This window comes from Eriocheir sinensis, chromosome 54 (genome assembly GCF_024679095.1).
Source record: "Eriocheir sinensis breed Jianghai 21 chromosome 54, ASM2467909v1, whole genome shotgun sequence".
NCBI lineage: Eukaryota > Metazoa > Arthropoda > Malacostraca > Decapoda > Varunidae > Eriocheir > Eriocheir sinensis.
This window is the reverse complement of record NC_066562.1, coordinates 1,901,230-1,922,098: the sequence shown is the minus strand read 5'-3', so window position 1 is coordinate 1,922,098 and position 20,869 is coordinate 1,901,230. Positions and strand designations below refer to the sequence as shown.

At 46.0% G+C, this 20,869-nt stretch overlaps 1 protein-coding gene across 1 annotated transcript in view; it reads left to right on the top strand.

Annotated features, from left to right (window-relative positions):
- Positions 1 to 1,552: 1,552 nt before the first annotated feature.
- Positions 1,553 to 20,869, top strand: part of LOC126983520 (uncharacterized) — a 28,063-nt gene continuing 8,746 nt past the window's right edge. The window contains 13 exon segments of the mRNA XM_050836278.1: positions 1,553 to 1,645; positions 5,960 to 7,476; positions 7,612 to 7,774; positions 8,640 to 8,744; positions 9,260 to 9,548; positions 10,709 to 10,863; positions 11,806 to 11,984; positions 12,720 to 12,828; positions 13,825 to 14,044; positions 15,545 to 15,651; positions 16,046 to 16,240; positions 16,944 to 17,096; positions 19,290 to 19,499. Coding sequence (XP_050692235.1) covers positions 1,619 to 1,645; positions 5,960 to 7,476; positions 7,612 to 7,774; positions 8,640 to 8,744; positions 9,260 to 9,548; positions 10,709 to 10,863; positions 11,806 to 11,984; positions 12,720 to 12,828; positions 13,825 to 14,044; positions 15,545 to 15,651; positions 16,046 to 16,240; positions 16,944 to 17,096; positions 19,290 to 19,499 — 3,429 coding nt within the window. The 5' untranslated portion in view covers positions 1,553 to 1,618.

Genomic DNA, 20,869 nt, shown 5'->3' with positions numbered 1-20,869 from the left:
TCGATGACACTTTGCGAACGAGGAACAATGGCATAAAACTCAAATGTAGACAAGTAAATTCAGACTGCACCAAATTTTTCTTCACCAACGTTGTAGTGCGAGAATGGAATAAGCTTCCACCGTCAGTGGCCCAGTGTAACACGACTGACTCCTTTAAAAACAAGCTCAACCGTCACTTCCTTGAACTTAATATTAACTAGAGTAGAAAAGCAACGTTTTGGAGCCATCTGATTAATGTAGAATCACTTAGGTTTAAGGACAGACCACCTAGTCTGGACCATGGGGTCTGTGTGGTCTGATTTTCTATGTAATTCTATGTAATTATATGTACCTTCTCAGCCCTTGATTCAACCTCATTTTTAACCACAGATATTTCTTTAGATAATTCTTGCTTGAATTCATCCAATTTTTCCACAATGCTGTTAGCCAGAGACGCTTTATGGAGGCATGGGGTGCATATCTAGTTTATTTTGGGTATATTATCCTGCTTGATCCCACTCAGTTTAGCACACTTCACATGACACCACCTAGGACACAAACAACATCCAATCCACTTCTCGCCTGAGAATTCCACACAAACAGCGCAAATCCCCAGTCCCTTGGCCCTGACAGCCATGTCGACACATTCTGTGTGGAGCTAGACGCAACACACATCCGCTCAGTACCACGACCAGTCGACCACTCTCACCACACTTCAGTCGAGTGAGTCGACCTTACTTGAAGCCCCTCCAAACATAAGTATACCTTAAATCTAGTACCTTTGGGCCCATGGGAAGATTATTTAAGGTGGTGCTTGGGAGGAAGGTCCTGGTACGGCGCAGGTGAGTCGGTGTATGTAAGATTTTGGCCTCACAAGTGTGTTGCTAAAGTATAAATTCGCAATAAACCTTTTCCCGTGAACACACAACTTAGCATAGTCTGCCATTAAATCGTTTTCTATCTTTACTATTCTGATCATTATTCCTAATTAGTATCAGTCATGTAGGACAAGCAAGTCGTGGAAAATACAAAAAATAAATATGGTTTACGTTTTTTGTGTGTGTAAGCTAATATATAAATCTTTTGTCAATGTGAATGAGTGATTGCTTGGGGGATATATATGCCATGGTTTCTGCTGCCTTATCTCGTCGATATAAAGGTAAAGACTCATCTAAAACCACAATTAAATAATCTCTGCAATATTTAATGGTGTTTTGGGCTGTTAATGGCGTAAAATGGGTCGTGTTTGGGGTAAATATAGGTGCTGTGGGTACTTTTTTACCATCCCGTCAATATGAAGGCGAAAACTCATCCAATAAGCACAATTAAATAATCTATGCAATATTTAATGCGTTTCAGACTGTTAATGGCGTAAAATGGCCCGTGCTTGGGGTAAATATATGCCGTGGGTACTTCTGCCATTAGGTGTCACTACTATCTAGTCAAAGTGAAGGTGAAGACCTATCCAACAAATAAAATCAAATAACTTATTCGTTATTTTATGGCGTTTTATGCTGTTAATGGCCCAAAAGGTGCCGTGCGTGGGGTAAATATTTTCCGGCGGCCGCCTCGTCCCGCCCCGCACGGCGGCTTGTTTTCCTCGCCATGACGCGGGAACAGGACGAGAAATACCTAAACAATGGACTCTCTCCGCGATCCTACTGAGGTGAGGACATCACTACTCCACCACAATAATCTACAGGCAATGTAGATTCCGCTGACAGGCTGGGGGGCACGGGGGGCCGGGGGGCGGCCGGCACGAGGGGAAATATCACGGTGGGCTGCAGGTGGCGTCCGTGGGGGCCATGGCGCCAGCTTTGAACACGTCGCCTTATTTACCGCTGCCGCCCCCCAGGCCACGGCGCCCGCCGCCCCGGGGTGCTGCGGGCCCCGGGGCACACGCCGGGAGAAGGGCTGGGGCCGGCAGGGGGAGGGAGTGGCAGGGGAGCCTGGATGTGGAGGGGCCGCCGGGGAGGCTGTGGGGGCAGGGGCGAGGAGGGCTGGACAACACAGGGGGTGAAGGTGCTCTGATAGGGGGGTCAAGAGGGCGAAGCCCTTCTGTTAGGGAGATCGAGGGGGTGAAGACCCCTGTTGGGTGGGTTGGGGGGACGATGGGTAAAAATCTAGTGTTTGCCCCCTCTAGGCCCAGTGCCCCTCATTATTTACATCAACAATGTGGATGTTGGACTCAATAATCGCATTAGCAAATTTCAGCTTGGGCTGATAGATGGGAGATGCCCTTTAACGTAGACAAGTGCCAGGTCCTTGTTGGAACAAAAAGTAAGAAGTTCGATTACGAAATGCGCGTTGTCAAACTCAAAAGCATTCAGTGAATTAGTCAGGCTGGCGAATCAGCAGTGTGGCTTCCTTTTGGGCCCTGTGTCTACCGGGTTCTGGTAAGCCCACCAGGTGAGAGAATGCGTCAAGGACCCGAGTGTCAAAATCACGTCAAACCTCGACTTCTCACAGCAATGCATTGATGCAGCAAATAAAGCGAACAGAATGTTGGGCTTCATTAAAAGAAACTTTTTATTAAAAATAAAGAAGTAATACTTCCACTCTACAATAGTTTAGTCAGACCCCACATGGACTATGCGGTACAGTTTTGGTCTCCCCACCATGCAAAGGACATTGCTAAATTAGGTGTTCAACATCGAGCAACAAAAATTATCCCTTCCTTGCGCAACAAACCCTACGAAGAAAGGCTTTCCACCCTTAACATGCTCTCTCTTGAGAAACGTCGCCTCCGAGCAAAACTGACCAAATGTTTAAAATACCGTTTACCGTTTACCGTTGATGAAGTTTCAGGCCCTGCTCCGCCGCTGATGCAGCTCTCTCAAGGGCTATACTTAATGGTTTCACGAATGTGGACAAGTCAAAATTGTTTATGATCAGTGACACTGCGAACGAGGAACAATGGCACAAAACTTAAATGTAGAGAAGTAAATTCAGACTGCACCAAATATTTCTTCACCAACGTTGTAGTGTGAGAATGGAATAAGCTCCCACCTTTAGTGGTCCAGTGTAACACGATTGACTTCTTTAAAAACAAGCTCGACCAACACTTCCTTGAACTTAATGTTCCCTCGAGTAGAAATGCTAAATTTTGGACCCATCTGATTAATGTAAAATCACTTGGGTTTAAGGACAGATCACCTAGTCTGGACCATGGGGTCTGTGTGGTCTGATTTTCTTAGTAAATCCCCCAAAACAAGCTTGGGGACCTGTGGGAATGAGGGGCTTCAGGTAGAGGGGACAAAAAGTGTTGCAATCACATTTTTTAAATTATGGGGGGTAGGAAGAATACTCTAGATGTCGGGAAATTCTCCACATATAGGGATATCCCCCCAGCCACCACTAAATTATATGTTTGCGCCAAATTTAGTGTTCCCAATATGGAAACCATGCATTCCCCCAGGTACCCAAGCTTGTTTTGGGAGAGAAGGGCAATGAACCCACCCACGCCGCCGCCACGTCCTGTCCCTCGCTGCACATTTCCACCGGCTCACACGCCATATCTAATATAGCCTATTCAAATTAACTTCACCTAAATCACCCTAACGTAACATACCTTAACATCTCCAAAATTAAAAAGCATATTTTGTCCAGAAATAAACCATCCATCTCAAAAAGTAGACTACCCTTTGCTCAACAATCCCCCAGGGAAGGAGGCTGTGAGTTTATAAGGGCTGGGGGGGGGGGGGGGGGGGTTGGGGCCTGGGAGGGGGGCGGGGGGGGGGGTTGAGGCCAGACAGGGGTGCTGAGGGGTGGGGTGAGGCCTGGCAGGGGTGCCAGGGTGTAGTGGGGCCTGTCAGGGAGGGAAGGAGGCAGGGAGATTATGTGGGCAGGGGAGCTGGGGTGTAGTGGGGCCTGTCGGGGAGAGAAGGAGGCAGGGGAGCTGGGGTGAGGCCTGGCAGGGGAGCTGGGGTGTAGTAGGGCCTGCTGGGAGGGAAGGAGGGCAGGGGAGCTTGGGGGTGGGGTGAGGCCTGCCCCCACCTCTGTATTGTAGTGTTGTTGAACTGAATGCATGTCCTTGAGACATAACATGAAGGTGGTTGTCATAATGGTAAAGCCGGGACACATTCATGATCCTGACTCCTGGCGTTGGAAATGTCGCACTGCCAGACGTACGTTACGACCATCGTAAGTAGATCTTGAATGCCAACCACTGCCAACGTTGTTGAGACATTGTTGAGATGGACATCTGATGGTTGTAGCTTTTTGACGACGAGTGACAGATGTCGGGGAAGGCTACCATTGTTTTGAAATTTCCAAAACTGTCGGCTTGTGACCCAACGTCGGGAGGCGCTGGGAGTCAAGAATGTGACTGTGTGACCCCAGCCTAAATATATTAGAGGCTCATGTGATCTAATTCTGTGACACTGGCTATTCATTTTTATTGTAAAACATGATGCTCTATAATGGGAAATATTTATTCTCACCACAAATGTCTACACAGGCACCTGATTGAGTTTGTCTCAGAATCACATTCAGGCATTTCACAGTGAAAATGATTATCCATGACCTAAGTCACCATGTATTACACAGAAATGAATAGACAGTGTCTTGTGCTAACCCTAAAACCTCTTGGGGAATCATAGGAAAGATTTTATTCCTAAAAGAAAGTGTTATGAATATCTGTGCCGGCACAGTGCGGCAGCCACCAAAGTAGCCCAAAGCAGCGGCTCACCACCATTACACTAGCCTAAAGAGTGTTTATGCTGCTGATGAGGGGGTGAGTGCCCTCAGCCCCCCATAAGAGACAAGGGTACTAAGAGTGGTGAATGTGTGTGTAACGGCATGATGGCTGGCTGTAGAGGCGAAGGGCTGGGGCCAAGAGTGCCATGGTCATGTTATGGTTATTTCTTATTTACACAACAAACAGTGCCACAAACACCAAAAAATAAAAAGCATCAATAAAGTAAGTAAGTACCCAATGAATCATTATATTAAACCTAACCTACAATACAGGTAACTCAATTTACGCCAGTATTGTGTCCTTGAAGAGGTCACGTAAATCAAAAACAATGTAAATCAAACAAGAGGTAGGTTTCTATCGAAAAATAGATATTCACTTCATTCAGTGGGGAGAGGGAGAGAGAGAATATCTATATCACTGAGATATCCACTCAGGCACCCAGCCTCAGCCTCACTCGTGTGAGGAAGAAATGAGGGACACCATGAGCGACTGGCTAGTATTGGTACCGGTACCGAGCAGTCTGGCACCAGTACCGTACTGTATAGCTGGTACCGTTAGTACCAGTAACTGGGCACCCCCCCACCCCTTTTTTTTTTATGTTTTTTTTTTTTTTTTTACGCCGTTGCGCCAGTAGGCATCTTCCTGGTGGGGCCTGATGGTCGGTCCAAGGCTTCTTCCAGGTGGGGCCTGATGGTCGGCCCAGCCCGTTCTGGCGCTAGCGAGTGTTTATAGTGGCGCCATCTTGCATTGTTGAGTAGCATGACAGTGTGGGTACTGTATAGTTGTTCAAGTTGCGCGCGGGAAGAACTGAGCTCAGCTGTGTGGCCACAGCGCCATGTGAGTCCAGTTGCGTGAGATATCTGGTGGCCACTCCATAATATATCGCATATAAGTGAAAAAAATGTGTAAATTAAACATTTATTTGGATTTTGGACCCCGCGTTATTTAAAAAATGCACAAACCAAACTCGTGTAAATCGAGAGTTACCTGTATCACCTAATAGAAGGCCTTTGACTCTCTCCCTCGACCCCAATGGTAACCAAACCAAACGTAACAGAACCCTCATCTTGATCCAGCCGAGTCTAATCACTTACTGACAAATACTAAAGTACTGCATGTTACCTCTACTGAGAGCCACTGAAGTGCTGTACTGGTGAGAGCCCAGGCCTAACTCTTGCAAAAGGAAACTGGGCTGCAAGGGATGAGATTTAGTGTTGTTCCATATTCTGAGTGTGTTCACCGCGGCCAGGTAACCAGCACAGTCCTTTACTTGCCTTACAGGTGGATGACGGCCCTACCCTGACACCTGGAGGGCCAGCTGACGACGAAGACGACGGCGGTGGTGGTGAGGGAGGAGAGGAGGAAGTTGGGGAGAGCTGTGGCAGTGGTGGTGGTGGTGGTGGTGGAGAGGAGGGAGTTGGGGAGAGCGGTGGCAGTGGTGGTGGTGGTGGTGGAGAGGAAGACCAGACCCCAGCCAATGAGCTGCAGGAAGTGGTGGAGACCAGCACCAATGTGGAGGAGGGGAGCGAGGTGCCTGTGATGGAGGGGCAGGTGAAGGAGGAGGAGGAGGGGGGCCAGGTGGAGGAAAGCAGCCAGCCACCAGAGGAACAAGACATGTCCGAGGTGAAGGAGGAGGAGCTGGTGGAGGAGGACCTGCCTGTGGTGAAGGACGACCAGCAGGTGGTGGTGGACGGGGCCCAGGTGGTGGTGGATGGGGGCCAAGTGGTGATGGAGGAGGCCAGGGAGGTGATGGAGGGCACTCAGGTGGTGATGGAGGGCACCCAGGTGGTGATGGAGGGTACCCAGGTGGTGATGGAGGGTACCCAGGTGGTGATGGAGGGCAGCCAGCTGGTGATGGAGGGGTCAGAGGTGGTGATGGAGGAGGCGCCGGTGGCCATGGAGGAGGGGGGGGTGCTGGTGGAGGGGCCGGAGGGGTTGAGCTTCGACACAGCCATGTTGGAGGAGAGCGTCAAGAACGGCGGCGAGGCCAGTGGTGGTGGTGGTGCGTCCCCCTCAGGCGGCCTGGTGATGGTGAAGCAGGAGGACCTGCAGGACACACGCTACGGCCACAACCAGCAAATCCTGGGCCTGATGGGTGGCCCGGGTGTGGAGGGGGAGGAGGAGGCGGCAGGGGGCCAGGACAAGCTGCTGCTGGACAGCCTGGTCAGCGAGGCCATGCAGTCCCCACCGCGGCCCGGCCTGGACAACATCGTGGTCACCACCAGCACCATCGGCGGCCATGCCCCCACACTGGTGCGGAGCACACCTATCCATGCTGCTGCCGGCCCCACCAGGATTGTGGTGCAGACCAACCAGAGCACCACCCCTAAGGCCAGCCCGGGCCACTTTCTCATCCAAGTGGGCGGCGCTGCTGTGCCTGTGGCCCCCCCCGCCACCGTCATTGCCCCAGCCACCACATCGCCCTCCAAGAACCACATCGTAATCCGGGCAGGGCACAACCAAGCCCCGGCCGTCAGCCCCGTGGCAGCCCCGAAGGAGGAGCCTGGCAGCCCTGGGGCGGCAGGCAGTATCTTCAAGGTGATCATCCCTGAAGGCACCACCAAGTACACAAAGGCCGCCACGCCGCCCGCCGCTGACAAGCACGAGCCTGTCAGGAAGCACGTCCAGATCAACCTGTCCGACGGCAGCAGTGCCAAGCGCCCGCGGCGCTACGTGTCCCACACTGCTCAGACCTCCCCCGCCGCCCAGCCCAAGCCACAGCCACCACCCGCCAACCCCAAGAAACTCTACGAGTGCCCAACCTGCAACAGCAAGTTCATGCGCCCGCTGTACCTCAGGTGGGTGGCCCTGTGTGTGCAGGTGTGTGTGTGTGTGTCTGTAAGTGTGTGTGTGTGTGTGTGTGTGTACATATAAGTTTGGTCAGACCCATCTCCCACAAACATACATATCTAACCCTGTGTGTGTACCTGCAGGAAGCACATGAGAGGCTGCAAGAAGGAGGAGGTGAAGGTGGAGAAGTCGCCGCTCTTCATGTGCTCCTTCTGCAAGATGACCTTCAAGACGCGGCCGCAGATCTCGCACCATTTCCTCAAGTGTTTCCACAGCCCTACCAAGAAGCCCCAGGCCGGAGTCAAGGTGGGCGGGGGGATGGGCTCTGGGTTTGTGCCTTTCCTTTCCTCTTATCAGTTTTCCTTTTCCATCTCTTACCTCTTTCCTTTCTCTTCCCCTGATTTTCCTCTTCTATCCTTCCCTCAGTTTTCCTCTTCTATCCTTCCTTTTCCTAACTATTCCCTCAATTTTCCCTTTGTTTCCCTATTCCTTTTTTATTCCCTTCCCGTCTTCCTTCTTATCTCTCCTCTTTTCCCTCATACCTTTCCGTTTTCCCTCAATTTTCTGTCTATTTTCCTATGCCTTCTTTTCCTCCCTACCTTCCTTCCTTTCATTACTTTTTGCTTTCCTTCCTTTCTCCTCTCTCAGTTTTCCTTTTCTATCCTCCTTTTGCTTTTTCCTTCCCTCAGTTTTCCTTTTATTTTCCTGTCCTTCCCTTCCTCATCTCGCCTTTCTTTTATTATTCTTTGCTTTCCTTTTTCATTCCCCTTGATTTTACCTCTCATTCTCCTCCCTATTTCCCTTCCATCTCCTTCTATTCCCTTCCCATTTCCTTTGTTCCCTCCTCCTTTCCTTCCCTGTACTTTTCCTTCTTCCATCTTCTTCGTTCCTTCCTTCTTTTCCCTTCCCTACTTTCTGCCTATCCTCTGCATCCCTTCCCTTCTCTCCTTCTTCCTTTCCCTTCCCTTCCCTTCCTTGTTCCCTCCTCTCTTTACCTTCCCTACCCTTCTCTCCTTTCTTCTTTCTTTCCCTTCCCTCTCCGTCTTCCATCTATCCTCATCCCTTCAAAAATTACAATAGTTATAAAAATTAACATATGCCCCCCTTAATACCCCATCACCCCACCCTACCAGCATCCCCTCTGTCACCTGTCACCCTTCCCCCATAACAGCGGAAGAGCGACGGCCAGCCATCATCCGTCGCAGCCAAGCGGGGACGATCGGAAGACCCTGACATTGACCCACTGCTAGAACAGGCCGTGCAGTTCAGGTGTCAGGTGAGAGAGAGAGAGAGAGAGAGAGAGAGAGAGAGAGAGAGAGAGAGAGGGGGGGGAGGGGGGGGATATATGAGGAAAAAGAGGAGAGGAGTGTGAAATAACAAAACATAGGAAGAAAAAGAGAATGAAGTGGAACGGAGAGAGAGAGAGGGAGAATGTTTGACGTAAAGGAAAGAGGGGATTGGAAAGAGGAAAGTTGATAAAGTGTGTGTGAGTGTGTGTGTGTGTGTGTGTGTGTGTGTATTGAACCTAAGAAAAAGAAAGATATGGAAAGTGAGAAAAAAAGAAAGAAGATTTAAAAGTGTGTGTGTGTGTGTGTGTGTTGAACATAAAAAAAAGAAAAATATGGAAAGTAAGAGAAAAAGAAAGAAATAGGAAAAAGAAAGGTACAAAAAGTAAAAAAAAGAAAAAAAGAAGAGAGAAGATTAAAAGCATGTGTGTGTGTGTGTGTATTTAACGATGTACTACTACTGCTACTACTACTACTACCAATATCCCCCCCCCCCCATCTCCAGGACTGTGACCGCACATTCAACAAGGAACGTCAGTACACCAGTCACATCAAGCGTTGCACCAAAGTCTCCGTGCATGACCTGACCGGCCCGCGCACCGAGGCCAAGGGCGAGGATGATGACGATGACCCAGAGTCGCAAGAGGACCCCTTCGCCGACCCAGACCCCTTGCCCCCACCCCCCCGGAGAAGCAGGGGGCCGGGGCGTCGGGGCAGGCCTCCGGGGCGGGGGAATAATAATGCCGCCATGCCCCGCACCCCCACCAAGCCATCCAACCAGCTCTTCGACGGGGGTGAGCATGCAGGAGTGTTATGTTTTCTTCTTTTTTTTTACTTTTCTCGTTCTTTTTTATATTATTCTTTTTTTTTTAATTCCTCAATTCTGCCGTCGATTTTTTTTCCCCTTTTTTAACGTTTTTTCCCACTTCTGTTTTTTTTTTTATATACGTTTTTCCACTTGCGTTTGTTTTCTTTTTCTATACGTTTTTTTTTCCTTTAATTCCTCTGTTCTTTTTTTCCTTCATTTCTGCCACTTTGTTTTCACTTGTTTGTTTTTTTCATACTTTTTTTTTGCTGTTTCTTTCCTTTTCCCTTTATTTATTTTTTTGTTTTTTGTTTTTTTCTGCCATTTTTTTGGTGTTTTGTTTCCTTTTCTTTAGTTCTACCTTTTTTTTCTTCTTCTTTTTCTTCTTCCCTCTTCTGTCTCCTGTTTTTCCTCTTCTCCACTTCTGCCTCTGTTTCCTTTCCTCTCTCTATTACCCTTTATTTTATTATTTTTCTCTGTTTTATTTTATTTATTTTTTCCTCATTTCTGCTTTCTCTTGTTCTTTTTCTCTTCAGTTTTTCCATTCCTCTTTTGCCTCATTTCCTTTTCTTTTTAATCTTTCCCATTTTTTTTTCTTCATTTCTTCTATTTCTTTTCCTCTCATCTTGTTTTACCTTGATTTCCACCTTTTTTCTTTTCTTCTCTGTCGTGTATTTTATCTTTTTTAACTTTGCCTCCTCTTCTTTCTTGTTTATTCTCACCTTCAATTCTCCCATTTCTCTTTTTTTCTCTTTTTCTTTATTGCTTATTCTTATCTTCAATCCTCCCATTTCTCTTTTTTCTCTTTTGTGTCTTTGTTTTTTCTCTTCTTCAGATCTGCTTGTGTTTCCTTTCTTCTCTCTATTTTACCCTTGATTTTATTTTATTTTACTTTATTTTTTCTTCTTCATTTGTGGCTTTTCTTGTTTTTTCGCTTCTTCAATTCTCCCATTCTCTTTTTTCTCTTCTTCAAATCTGCTCTTCTTTTCCTCATGTTCCAATTCCAATGTTCTCTTCTTCTCTCTTGTCATGAGTGTTTCTTTTACATTTACGATGAAGAAGCTTTGACACACACACACACACACACACACACACACACACACACACACACACACACACACTAACACACCCCCTCACCCCCCCCCCCAGAGTACCCGGTTGGCACGTCACGCGGCCTGATGGTGGCGGACAACGAGGGTCTGGTCCGCAGCACGACTGGCCTGGCCCACACCGTACAGCTGACCCTGGAGACGGCCAGCCAGGAGGGGCAGCCACAGCCCTCGGCCCTGGTGGCTGACTCAAAGGTGGGTGGAGGGTGGGAGAGAGAGAGAGAGAAGGAGAGAGAGAGGATGTGATGGAATGAAAGAAAGAAGGGAAAAACATGACAGAAGAGAGTTAGAGAGATGAAGGAAAGTAGAGAGAGAGAGAGAGAGAGAGAGAATATGCGATGGAATGAAAGAAGGGAAAAACATAACGGAGGAGAGGAAGAGAGATGAAGGAAAATAGAGAGAGAGAGAGAGAGAGAGAGAGAATATGCGATGGAATGAAAGAAGGGAAAAATATAACAGGTGAGGAAGAGAGATGAAGGAAAGTAGAAAAAGAGAAAGAGACGGGGGGGCAGACAGGGGGTGACAAATGTTCAGGTAATATTATGTGCTCCTGTTCGCTTTGGTAATTCTTTTGATGCGGTGGAGTCTACAAAACTTCATTAATATCACGCATTACGTATTAAGGGCTTTAGGTCACTTAGTATACAAATTTACTTTATTATTGTTTGTTTTTCGATAAGAACATTAAATGAGATGTTTGGCTTTCATGGCCGTCGTCCTTTAATTACCTTTGCTCTCTACAATCTGCTTGAGTCTATTTAAGTGTTTATTTATTGTGCTGTTATGCAGTTTATAAGGTGGGTGAGAGATGTAGTCAGAAAGGATGCGATCATCACTCTTTTAATTGCCTTTGCTCTCTTTATGATCCATCTGGCCTGCTTTTAGGTTCTATTTATGTATTTATTTATTTATTCTGTTATGCGATTTGTAAGGCAAGGGAGAGCTGGACAATAAAAAAAGTGCGATTGTCATCCTCTGACTGCCTTTGCTGTCTCCATAATCCATCTGACTTGCTTTTATGATCAGTCTTTATTTATCTATTAATTTATTTACACTATTATGTAATTCATAAAGTAGGGGAGACCCATACACTCACCTGTATGACCCACCTAACCCTCCTTCCATTCCTTCCCCCAGGGTGTGAGAGGTAGGGAGCGCCCCCCCCAGGCCTGGTCGCTGGTGTGTGCCCTGTGCCAAAAGATGTTCATCACCAAGGCGGCGCTGGCACACCACGTCATGGCGGAGCACGGGGCCGACCTCATACACTCACGCAGCATCCTGGAGGGCAAGATAAAGAACAGCCAGCCGCTCTCAAGGTGTGTGGGAGAGAGAGAGTGTATGACTGTATGAGTGTATGTCTACAGGAGGGAGCTCATTGGTAAAAAAAATATAAAAGAAGAAACAAAAATAGCCTTCTTATAAATTGCAAACAGGAAGAGAATTACATGAGAGAGGGTCAGAATTGTGTGTGTGTATGTTTACAGAAAAGGAGTCCGCTCAAAGGCAGAAAACAATAGGAAACAAAAAGTGTACTGTCAAAGAATTCTTAAGAAGAGGGTCAACTTGTGTGTGTGTGTGTGTGTGTGTGTGTGTGTGTGTATTTGAATAGGATTGAGTCAGGCTTGTAGTGTCATGTATTCTTTTGCATATTATCACAGAACTTCTTACGACAATGCGGTTTAGTTCTGACACACACATTCACTCAGTGCTTGTGTGTGTATGTGTGTGTGTGTAACGGGCAAGAATAAGAGGATGACGAAAACTCGTTAACATCTTTCCTACCTTTCCCTGGCCACCTTACTCATCCACCTTTGGCCCTGAAAGTGTCCGGTCATAAAGAGAGAGTTCTAATTCTTTGGGAAGGGGGCCGAGTAAGCTACAAGAGTGACATGAAAGGTACTAGATGATAAAATTCAATTAGTATCCAACCTCTCCCTTGATCACCCTTATTCTTCCACCTGTGACACAAAAGGTTCATAACATATACTCCATATACTCATTAGCAGCCAACCTTTCCCCCAACCACCTGACTCACCCCCTTTGTCCCTCAGGTGTCCAGTGTGCAGCCTCAACTACCAGTCAGAGGACCAGTTTGTGGAGCACATGGTCCTGCAGCACACTGCCCGCCTTCAGGAGACCTTCACGCGCCTGCAGGGGGAGGTGAGAGAGGGGTGAAAGAAAGAGAGTGCGAGTAAGAGAGAGAATTATCAAAAGCTAAGTAGATTTCTCAGACATTTTTGCATCATGTCTTCAGCCAGCTTCATCTTCCTTGATAGAAATGTCACCTAAGATGGGGTATGAGAGAGAGTGAGATTATTATTTTATGCCAGACTTAGGTTTGTTTACAGAAAAGATGGTGGTGCAGTTACAAAAAATAGAAAGAGAGAGAGAGAGAGAGAGAGAGAGAGAGAGAGAGAGAGAGAGAGAGAGAGAGAAAATGGGATAGATTATATAGGTCAGATAGGTAAGAAGTTAGGTAAATAAATTGATACATACTCATAGATAGATTAAGAGAGAGAGAGAGGGAGAGGTTATCACATGCCAGATTAAGTTTTGTTTACATAAATGTGGGTTAAGTTGCAGAGATGGGGGTGCAGGTACAAGAAGTCACTGCTGTTGATAAATGAAAAAATAAAGTGATGAAAAGTGCATCATTCCCAGAACTTGCTGTAAATAAATAAGATAGATTGAAAAGAGTGAAAAATACATTAATCTGAACACTCACTGTAAACAGATGTGTCCAAAATAAGATAGAAGATAAAAAAATAATAAAAAATACAGTAATCCCAGAATTCACTGTATTAAATAGATAACAGGAAAAAAACTAAATGATCACTAGTCCGAGAACTTCCCCGTACGCCCTGTGACGACTTTCTAAATAAACATGACAGGAGAAGAAAAGAATAAAACACACTAATGACTAATCAATCAATCCTAGAGTTCACTATAAAGAAACAACAACAACAACACGAAAAAAGAAAAGAAAACAACCACCAGTCGAAGGACCCACCATTACCCCCTCCAACTCTTTGTATATACTAATAATGGACAATAGGAAACAGTGAAAAAAAATAGTAATCCTCAAACTCACCATAAATAAAGTAAAAAAACAACCACCAGTCTGAGAAACCCCTCACCCCTTCCTTTCCCCCCCAGACCTCCACCTACGTGTGTTCGCTGTGCTCGCTGGTCCTGCTCACCAAGAACCTGCTAGTGGAACACATGAGCCTGGTGCACCTGGAGGAGCTGGAGGCCCAGGCGCGCGGGGACACCCACGTCGAGATAGCCTCCAAGGTGCCCGGCCGCCCCAAGGTGCAGCCAGCGCCCACCCTCCGGGACAGGAGTGCCACCACCGCTGCTGCCACCGAAGGGGAAGGTGAGGGTGTGGGTGTGTCCTGTGCTGCTCGGGTCTTCCTGTATTTACCTAGTTGTCGTTTTACAGGGCCCGGGCTTTACGCTCGTGTGGTCCCGTCTCCGTATCTACATTTATCCAACTTTTCCTTAAAGCTTTGCACACTCCTTGCCGATACTACATCCTCACTTAGTCTGTTCCAAACCTCTATATTTCTTTGTCTCTTTAGCATCTTCCCTTCCTCAATTTTTTACTATGTCCTCTTGTGTTCCTGCTGGTAATTTCTTCTTTTAGTAGTAACTCCTCATTGTCTACTTCTTCCATTTTGCTCAATAATTTGTAGATTTGTATTAGGTCTCCTCTTTCTCTTCTTTGTTCTAGTGTTGGTAAGTCATTTCCTTTAGTCTTTCCTTGTGTGTCAATCCCTCCAGCTCTGGAACCATTTTTGTTGCCATCCTTTGTATTCTTTCTAGTTTCATTTTGTTTCTTTTTATGTGGAGACCACACTGCCTCCACATATTCCAACTTTGGTCTGATCATAGTGGTAATTAATTTTTTCATCATTTCCTTATCCATGTAGTGGAATGCTATTCCTATATTTTTCACCATGTTATACGTAGGCTGAGAAATTCTGTGGTGGAGGATGGGAAGCTGACTGATTAATGATATTCTTACCTGGTGAGCTTACAAAATTAAATAGATGAGAGCTAAGCTATAGTCTAATCAGTGATATTTAACCCCTTCACTCCGGCGACGCCGATGGGCGTCCGACTGCGTCACTGTATGGAAAGGATTAGTCCTCTTCTAAACCTCGTAATCCTCTTCCATTTCCTCTTAATCCTCTTCTAAACCTTTTAAGAGGAAATGTAAGACGAATTTAGAGGAGGATTGAGAGGTTTAGAAGAGGATTAATCCTCTTCCATTTCCTCTTAACCCTTCCCATACTGTGATGCCGACGTCGGCGTCACAGATGGAAAAGGTTAAGGAGTTTATCCCCCAAAATGCTTATCAAGTGCTGATTTGAATGTAGACACTGTAGAGCAACTAGTGAATCTGGGAGGGAGTTCCACAAGGATATTCCTCTTACACTGAAAAACCTCATCCTCACATCCAACTGATCTCTAACATGTGCTGTATTATATTGATGACCTCTAGTGGATGGATTGAAAGGTCTGACACAAAAAGTCCATAGGAGACATTGCACTCTTATGAAAGGTCTGCCAGTACCTTACCATATGATAGAAGATATATTAACCCGGTAGCATCGGGGATCATGTTTCTTAATGGTCCCTCCAAGCGAGAAAAATGAGAAAAAATCACCCCTCACACAACCATTTCATAATATATATCAAAGCATTTGTGATCAGATTATGTATCATCTATTTTGAGGGGTTTATATCATGGCACAAATTTTGCCCGTCGCTCGTACACGGTAAAGCCACAAATTTGGCCTGTCGCTGCTACCGGGTTAAGAGAATAAAAGTGAAGATACCGTAGCTTACTATCACTGCTCTCCCTCCACAGGCGCGAAAGAGGTAAAAAGGGAGCAGGAGGTGAAGATGGAGCCGGGTGAAGAGTCCTCCCTGGAGTGTGGCTTCTGTGGGGAGGAGCTCGCCAACCAGGAGGAGATGGTGAGTGACGTGTTGCCTCACTTCACTATCCTGCACTATTAACCTCCTTTTTTTGTGTGTGGCCTATGACACCATCAATACCGTGTTTATTATTCATTATTCACTATACAGAACTTTCATTGTGCTTCCTCGAGATTGTGTTTTGGGAGGGTCTCTCGATGTGTTTTTGATCATAAGGGAAAAGAAATGCTGTCATATTTCACCTTTATTTTCATCATTATCACCATCTAACATTATCTTGAGTATTATTATCACCACCATCATCTTCACCCATCCTCTTCACCATCACTTGTATCACCATCATCATCATCTTCACCACCACCATTACCACATCATCATAATCATGCATCCTCTTTACCACTCATCACCACACCACCACCATCATGATCTGCAGGTGGAGCACTACATCGAGAGTCACGGGGTGGAGACGGATGAGGACGGGTGCCTGCTGGACCTGGGAATCGATGTGGATGTGCGGGTGAAAGACACCAAGGGGCTGCTGCAGCTGGCGGATGGCCGGATGAACGACACAGTGCCCGCCAAGACCGTGCTGCTGCGGAAGAAACCAAGGCAGAGCTGGCAGTGCAAGGTGAGTGAGAGGGGGGGAGGGAGGCAGGGCTGGTGGGTGAAGCAGAGGGGAGTGGGTGAGGTGAGGGGGGTCATAAAGAATACAACCACATGATGAAAGGGAAAAAAGTAAGGCCTGTATTCTCTCAAGTATTTTCAAGGTGTGAGGTGAGTGAAATATCTGGTGTTCCCATGGGCAGGTGAAGCATTAGTTAAATACAGACTCACCTCATATGACTGCTCATCCCAATGCCATCCAAATCCCCTATGCAAGAGTTAACCAGCATCTTCATTCCTTTCACTGGTTAACTCTAGAACAGCCTTTCTCTACAGACTCACTTTATATTCCTGTTCATCCCTATGCCATCCAAATCCCCTATGCAAGAGTTAACCAGCATCTTCATTCCTCTCACTGGTTAACTCTGGAACAGCCTTTCTTTGTATGTCTTCCTGCCTATGACTTGGACTCTTTCTCTCCCTTCAAAATTGACCTCTCATATGGCCACTCCTGACAGCTTTTGCAGGAGCAGTGATTAGCATTTTTTATTGTTGTTTGTTTTTCCTTGTTTATCACCCTTGAGCTGTTTCCTTCACCATAAAACAGAATCTTCTCTTCTGGTCATGTATTTCTCATCTCTTCTCACAAATTGATAGGTCAGCAAATAATGATCAAGAAAACTCTATCTTCTCGTTCCTTACCCTGCCCCTTCTTCCCCCCCCTTCAGGAGTGCCAACAGGTGTTCTCGAAGCACTTTGACTTCCTGCGGCACACTCGGGAGGTCTGCACAGAGGTCAGCCAAAGCAACAAGCCCACCGTCTCGCGCGGGGGGAACTTCAAGTGCCAGGAGCCGGGGTGCAGCCACCTCTCCTTCTACCAGGTGGGTGTAGTGTTCTTCCCCTTCTTATTTCCATTTTCAGTTTTTCATATTCTTTTCTTTTGTTTTCGTTTCTTTGTCTTCTTTTTCTTTCCGCTTTTGTTTCTTCTTTTTCTTCTATTAGGTGTGGTGTGGTGGCAGGGGGAGGTGTTGTGTGTGTGTGTGTGTGTCAAGCTTCACTACTTCTCCATGTATACCTATTAGTGTATCTATCTATTTGTCCAGTGTGTGTGTGTGTGTGTGTGTGTGTGTGTGTGTGTGTGTGTGTGTCAAGCTTCACTACTTCTCCATGTATACCTATTAGTGTATCTATCTATTTGTCCAGTGTGTGTGTGTGTGTGTGTGTGTGTGTGTGTGTGTGTGTGTGTGTCAAGCTTCGCTACTTCTCCATGTATACCTATTAGTGTATCTATCTATTTGTCCAGTGTGTGTGTGTGTGTGTGTGTCAAGCTTCGCTACTTCTCCATGTATACCTATTAGTGTATCTATTTGTCCAGTGTGTGTGTGTGTGTGTGTGTGTGTGTGTGTGTGTGTGTGTGTGTGTGTGTGTCAAGCTTCGCTACTTCTCCATGTATACCTATTAGTGTATCTATCTATTTGTCCAGTGTGTGTGTGTGTGTGTGTCCTTACCTGCATTCTTCTCACCTTGTTGCAGTGTTACAGGCTTAACTCCTTCCTCCAGTGTGGGCTTTATTTTCCTTTATATAGCAGGGGGGTTTTCTGTATCTTAGTTTTATTTATCTATTAATTTTTGCTTATTTTATTCTAGTTTTAGTTTTCTTGGCCTGTCTCCTTAACTGTAAAAAATATACTCTTCTGTCGTTGTCCTCTCATGCACTGTATTTATATAGCGCCTTTGTTTATTATTTTTTCTATTTTTCATTTCCCCTCGAGTCATTTTGTCTGCCCTCTGACCTTGACCCTCTTTTCACACAGTAGACTTTTTTTCTGTTTACTTTTTTGCACCTCATCCATCTCCTTTAACAACAAAAATTACTGTTCCCTTGCGTCTCATACATCCACATAGTTAACCACACATATAATTCTTGTTTTGGTGTTTTCTCTTTTCCTTTAGTTATGTTCTGCTTCTCTTTCTTGGTGACACTTAGCCATCTGTCTCTTTTACTGATTTTTACTCCCCTATCTCTCACTGCCACTAATATTTGTCTCTTACTCTATAAGCTTCCAATTTCTTTCCCATCCTTTCCCCTTGTGTCGCCGAGGTCAGGCCGCTGAAGTAGGTCCATAAGATATAATTCCTCTTTTTCTCTCATTCTCTGCCCTCAACATGGACCACTACAGTATGTCCCCACCTTTCTCTTTCATCTTTTTCACATCCATCCTGCATATGCCCCAAATCTTACCTTATAACTTCACTATATACCTTCTTTCATGTCCAACTCCACACCCTTATAAGTGTCCCAGCCTTACCTTTGACCACCTTTTACCTTACACATCCCTCAATATGCCCCCCCAACCTAACCTACCCTACCCTCCCTTCCCCAACCTTTCCACTCCCTTGTGTCGTCCAGGTCAAGCTGCTGTTCAAACACATGGGGCAGATTCATGTACCCCAACCTTACCTATCACCTCCTTTTACCTTCACATTTTACCTTTTACAGCCCTTCATGTGCCCCCATAACCTTTCCTTTCCCTTGTGTCACCCAGGTCAAGCTGCTGTTCAAACACATGGGGGAGGTTCCTACACCCCAGCACGTACCCTAACCTCACCTTTCAGCACTTTTTACAGCCCTTCATATCCCCCCTAACCTTACCTCTCCCTGTGTGTCGTAGGTCAGTCTGCTGTTCAAACACATGGAGGAGGTTCCTACACCCCAGCACGTACCCTAACCTCACCTTTCAGCACTTTTTACAGCCCTTCATATCCCCCCTAACCTTACCTCTCCCTGTGTGTCGTAGGTCAGTCTGCTGTTCAAACACATGGGGGAGGTTCCTACACCCCAGCAAGTACCCAAACCTTACCTTCACTTTTTTACCTTACATCCCTTCATATGCCCCCCTAACCTTACCTCTCCCTGTGTGTCGTAGGTCAGTCTGCTGTCCAAACACATAGGGGAGGTTTCTACACCCCAGCAAGTACCCAAACCTTACCTTTCAGCATCTCTTACCTTCACTTTTTTTACCTTACATCCCTTCATATGCCCCCCTAACCTTACCTCTCCCTGTGTGTCGTAGGTCAAGCTGCTGTTCAAACACATGGAGGAGGTGCACAAGATCGTGGTGCCGAGGGAGTTCAAGACCTTCCGCAGCCTCTCCCTCTTCTACAAGTGGCTGACGGGAGAGGAGCAGAAGTACAACGTCCGCTACATCCGCGACACCACACGCATCGAGAAGAACGACATGAAGCTCATCCAAATGGTCTGCCACCGCTTCCACACGGCCAAGGTGAGGCGGAGGGATGGGGACGGAGTGGGTGGTGTGTTCTTCTGTGTCTTCTTTTTCCTCTCCTCCGTCTTCTTTCTTTTTCTTCTTTTCTTCTTCTCTTATTTTTATTCTTTTTCTTTGTCTTCTTTTTTCTTCTTTTTTTTTTTTTTTTTCTTCTTCTGATTCTTCTTCTTTTCTTATTTTTATTCTTTTTCTTTGTCTTCTTTTTCTTCTCCTTTTTTTGTTTTTCTTCTTTGCTTCTGATTCTTCTTCTCTTTCTTATTTGTATTCTTTTTCTTTGTCTTTTTTTTCTTCTTTTTTATTTTGTTTTCTTCTTATTCTGATTCTTCTCTTATTTTTATTTGTCTTCCTTTTTCTTGTTTTTTGTTTTTCTTTTCTTCTTATTCTGATTCTTCTTCTTTCTCATTCTTATTCTTCTGTTTCTTCTTTTTCGTTTTTGTTTCTTCATCTTCTTCCTCAACTTTTCTCCCTTCCTCCCTCCCTCCTCTTTCCTCCTTTCTCCATATAAAATTTTTCTTCTTTGTGTTTTGTTTTGTTTGAATCAACATCTGACGCAGGAATTGAGGAGTTTGACGATGCTTGTGTATGTGCTAGTGGGTGTGGGTGTGTGAGAGAGAGAGAGAGAGAGTACCGAACTTTCTCTGTTTTATTTGGTTTTAATTGACATGTAGCACTGATGGATCCGTGAATGTGATGAGACATGTGTCTGTGTGCGTGCACGTGTGTACTTACTTTTCCTTCATTTTATGGACACTGCTCACTTCAACAATGTCTTTGCTAAGTCCACCATGTATCTACAGTCCATTGTGGAAAACTGCACTTCTTTAGGTCTTTCAAACAAGTCCCCTTTCATAATTTCTTGCTGTGTCCTCTTAGTTGTCCCCTCCCTTCCATCTCAATTAACCCTTTCTTTACCGAGCTCTGCCGTGTATGTAAACATTGCATTCCCCCAACATACTGACCTGACAGCTACACTTCCCGCAGTGTGGGGGGTTGTGAATATTTTATTGTAGTGACCAAACTATTCGCTTCTTGCGATCTTTTTATATACTGTGGGGTTCTCTCTAGCTGCATGAGTGTTTGTCCATGCACACAGCGAGTTCACTACATCCTTTGTAATAAACAACTGAAAACAGTCAAGTGCAGTCATTGGATGTGATTCATGATGTGCAACAATTCCTGGGTGCACATCAACAAAATCCTCTTTCACACTAGGCAGAACGCTAGGGCGAGCATCAGCAAATGGATCTGACGACAGCTGGAAATGTGTGGAAGCCTATGACAGGGATGGCAAACGAGAACCATTTGTTGAAAGCATAGCTTCGCTATCCACTCCCTCTGCCTCTCCGTCATCGCTCGTGTCAGCACCG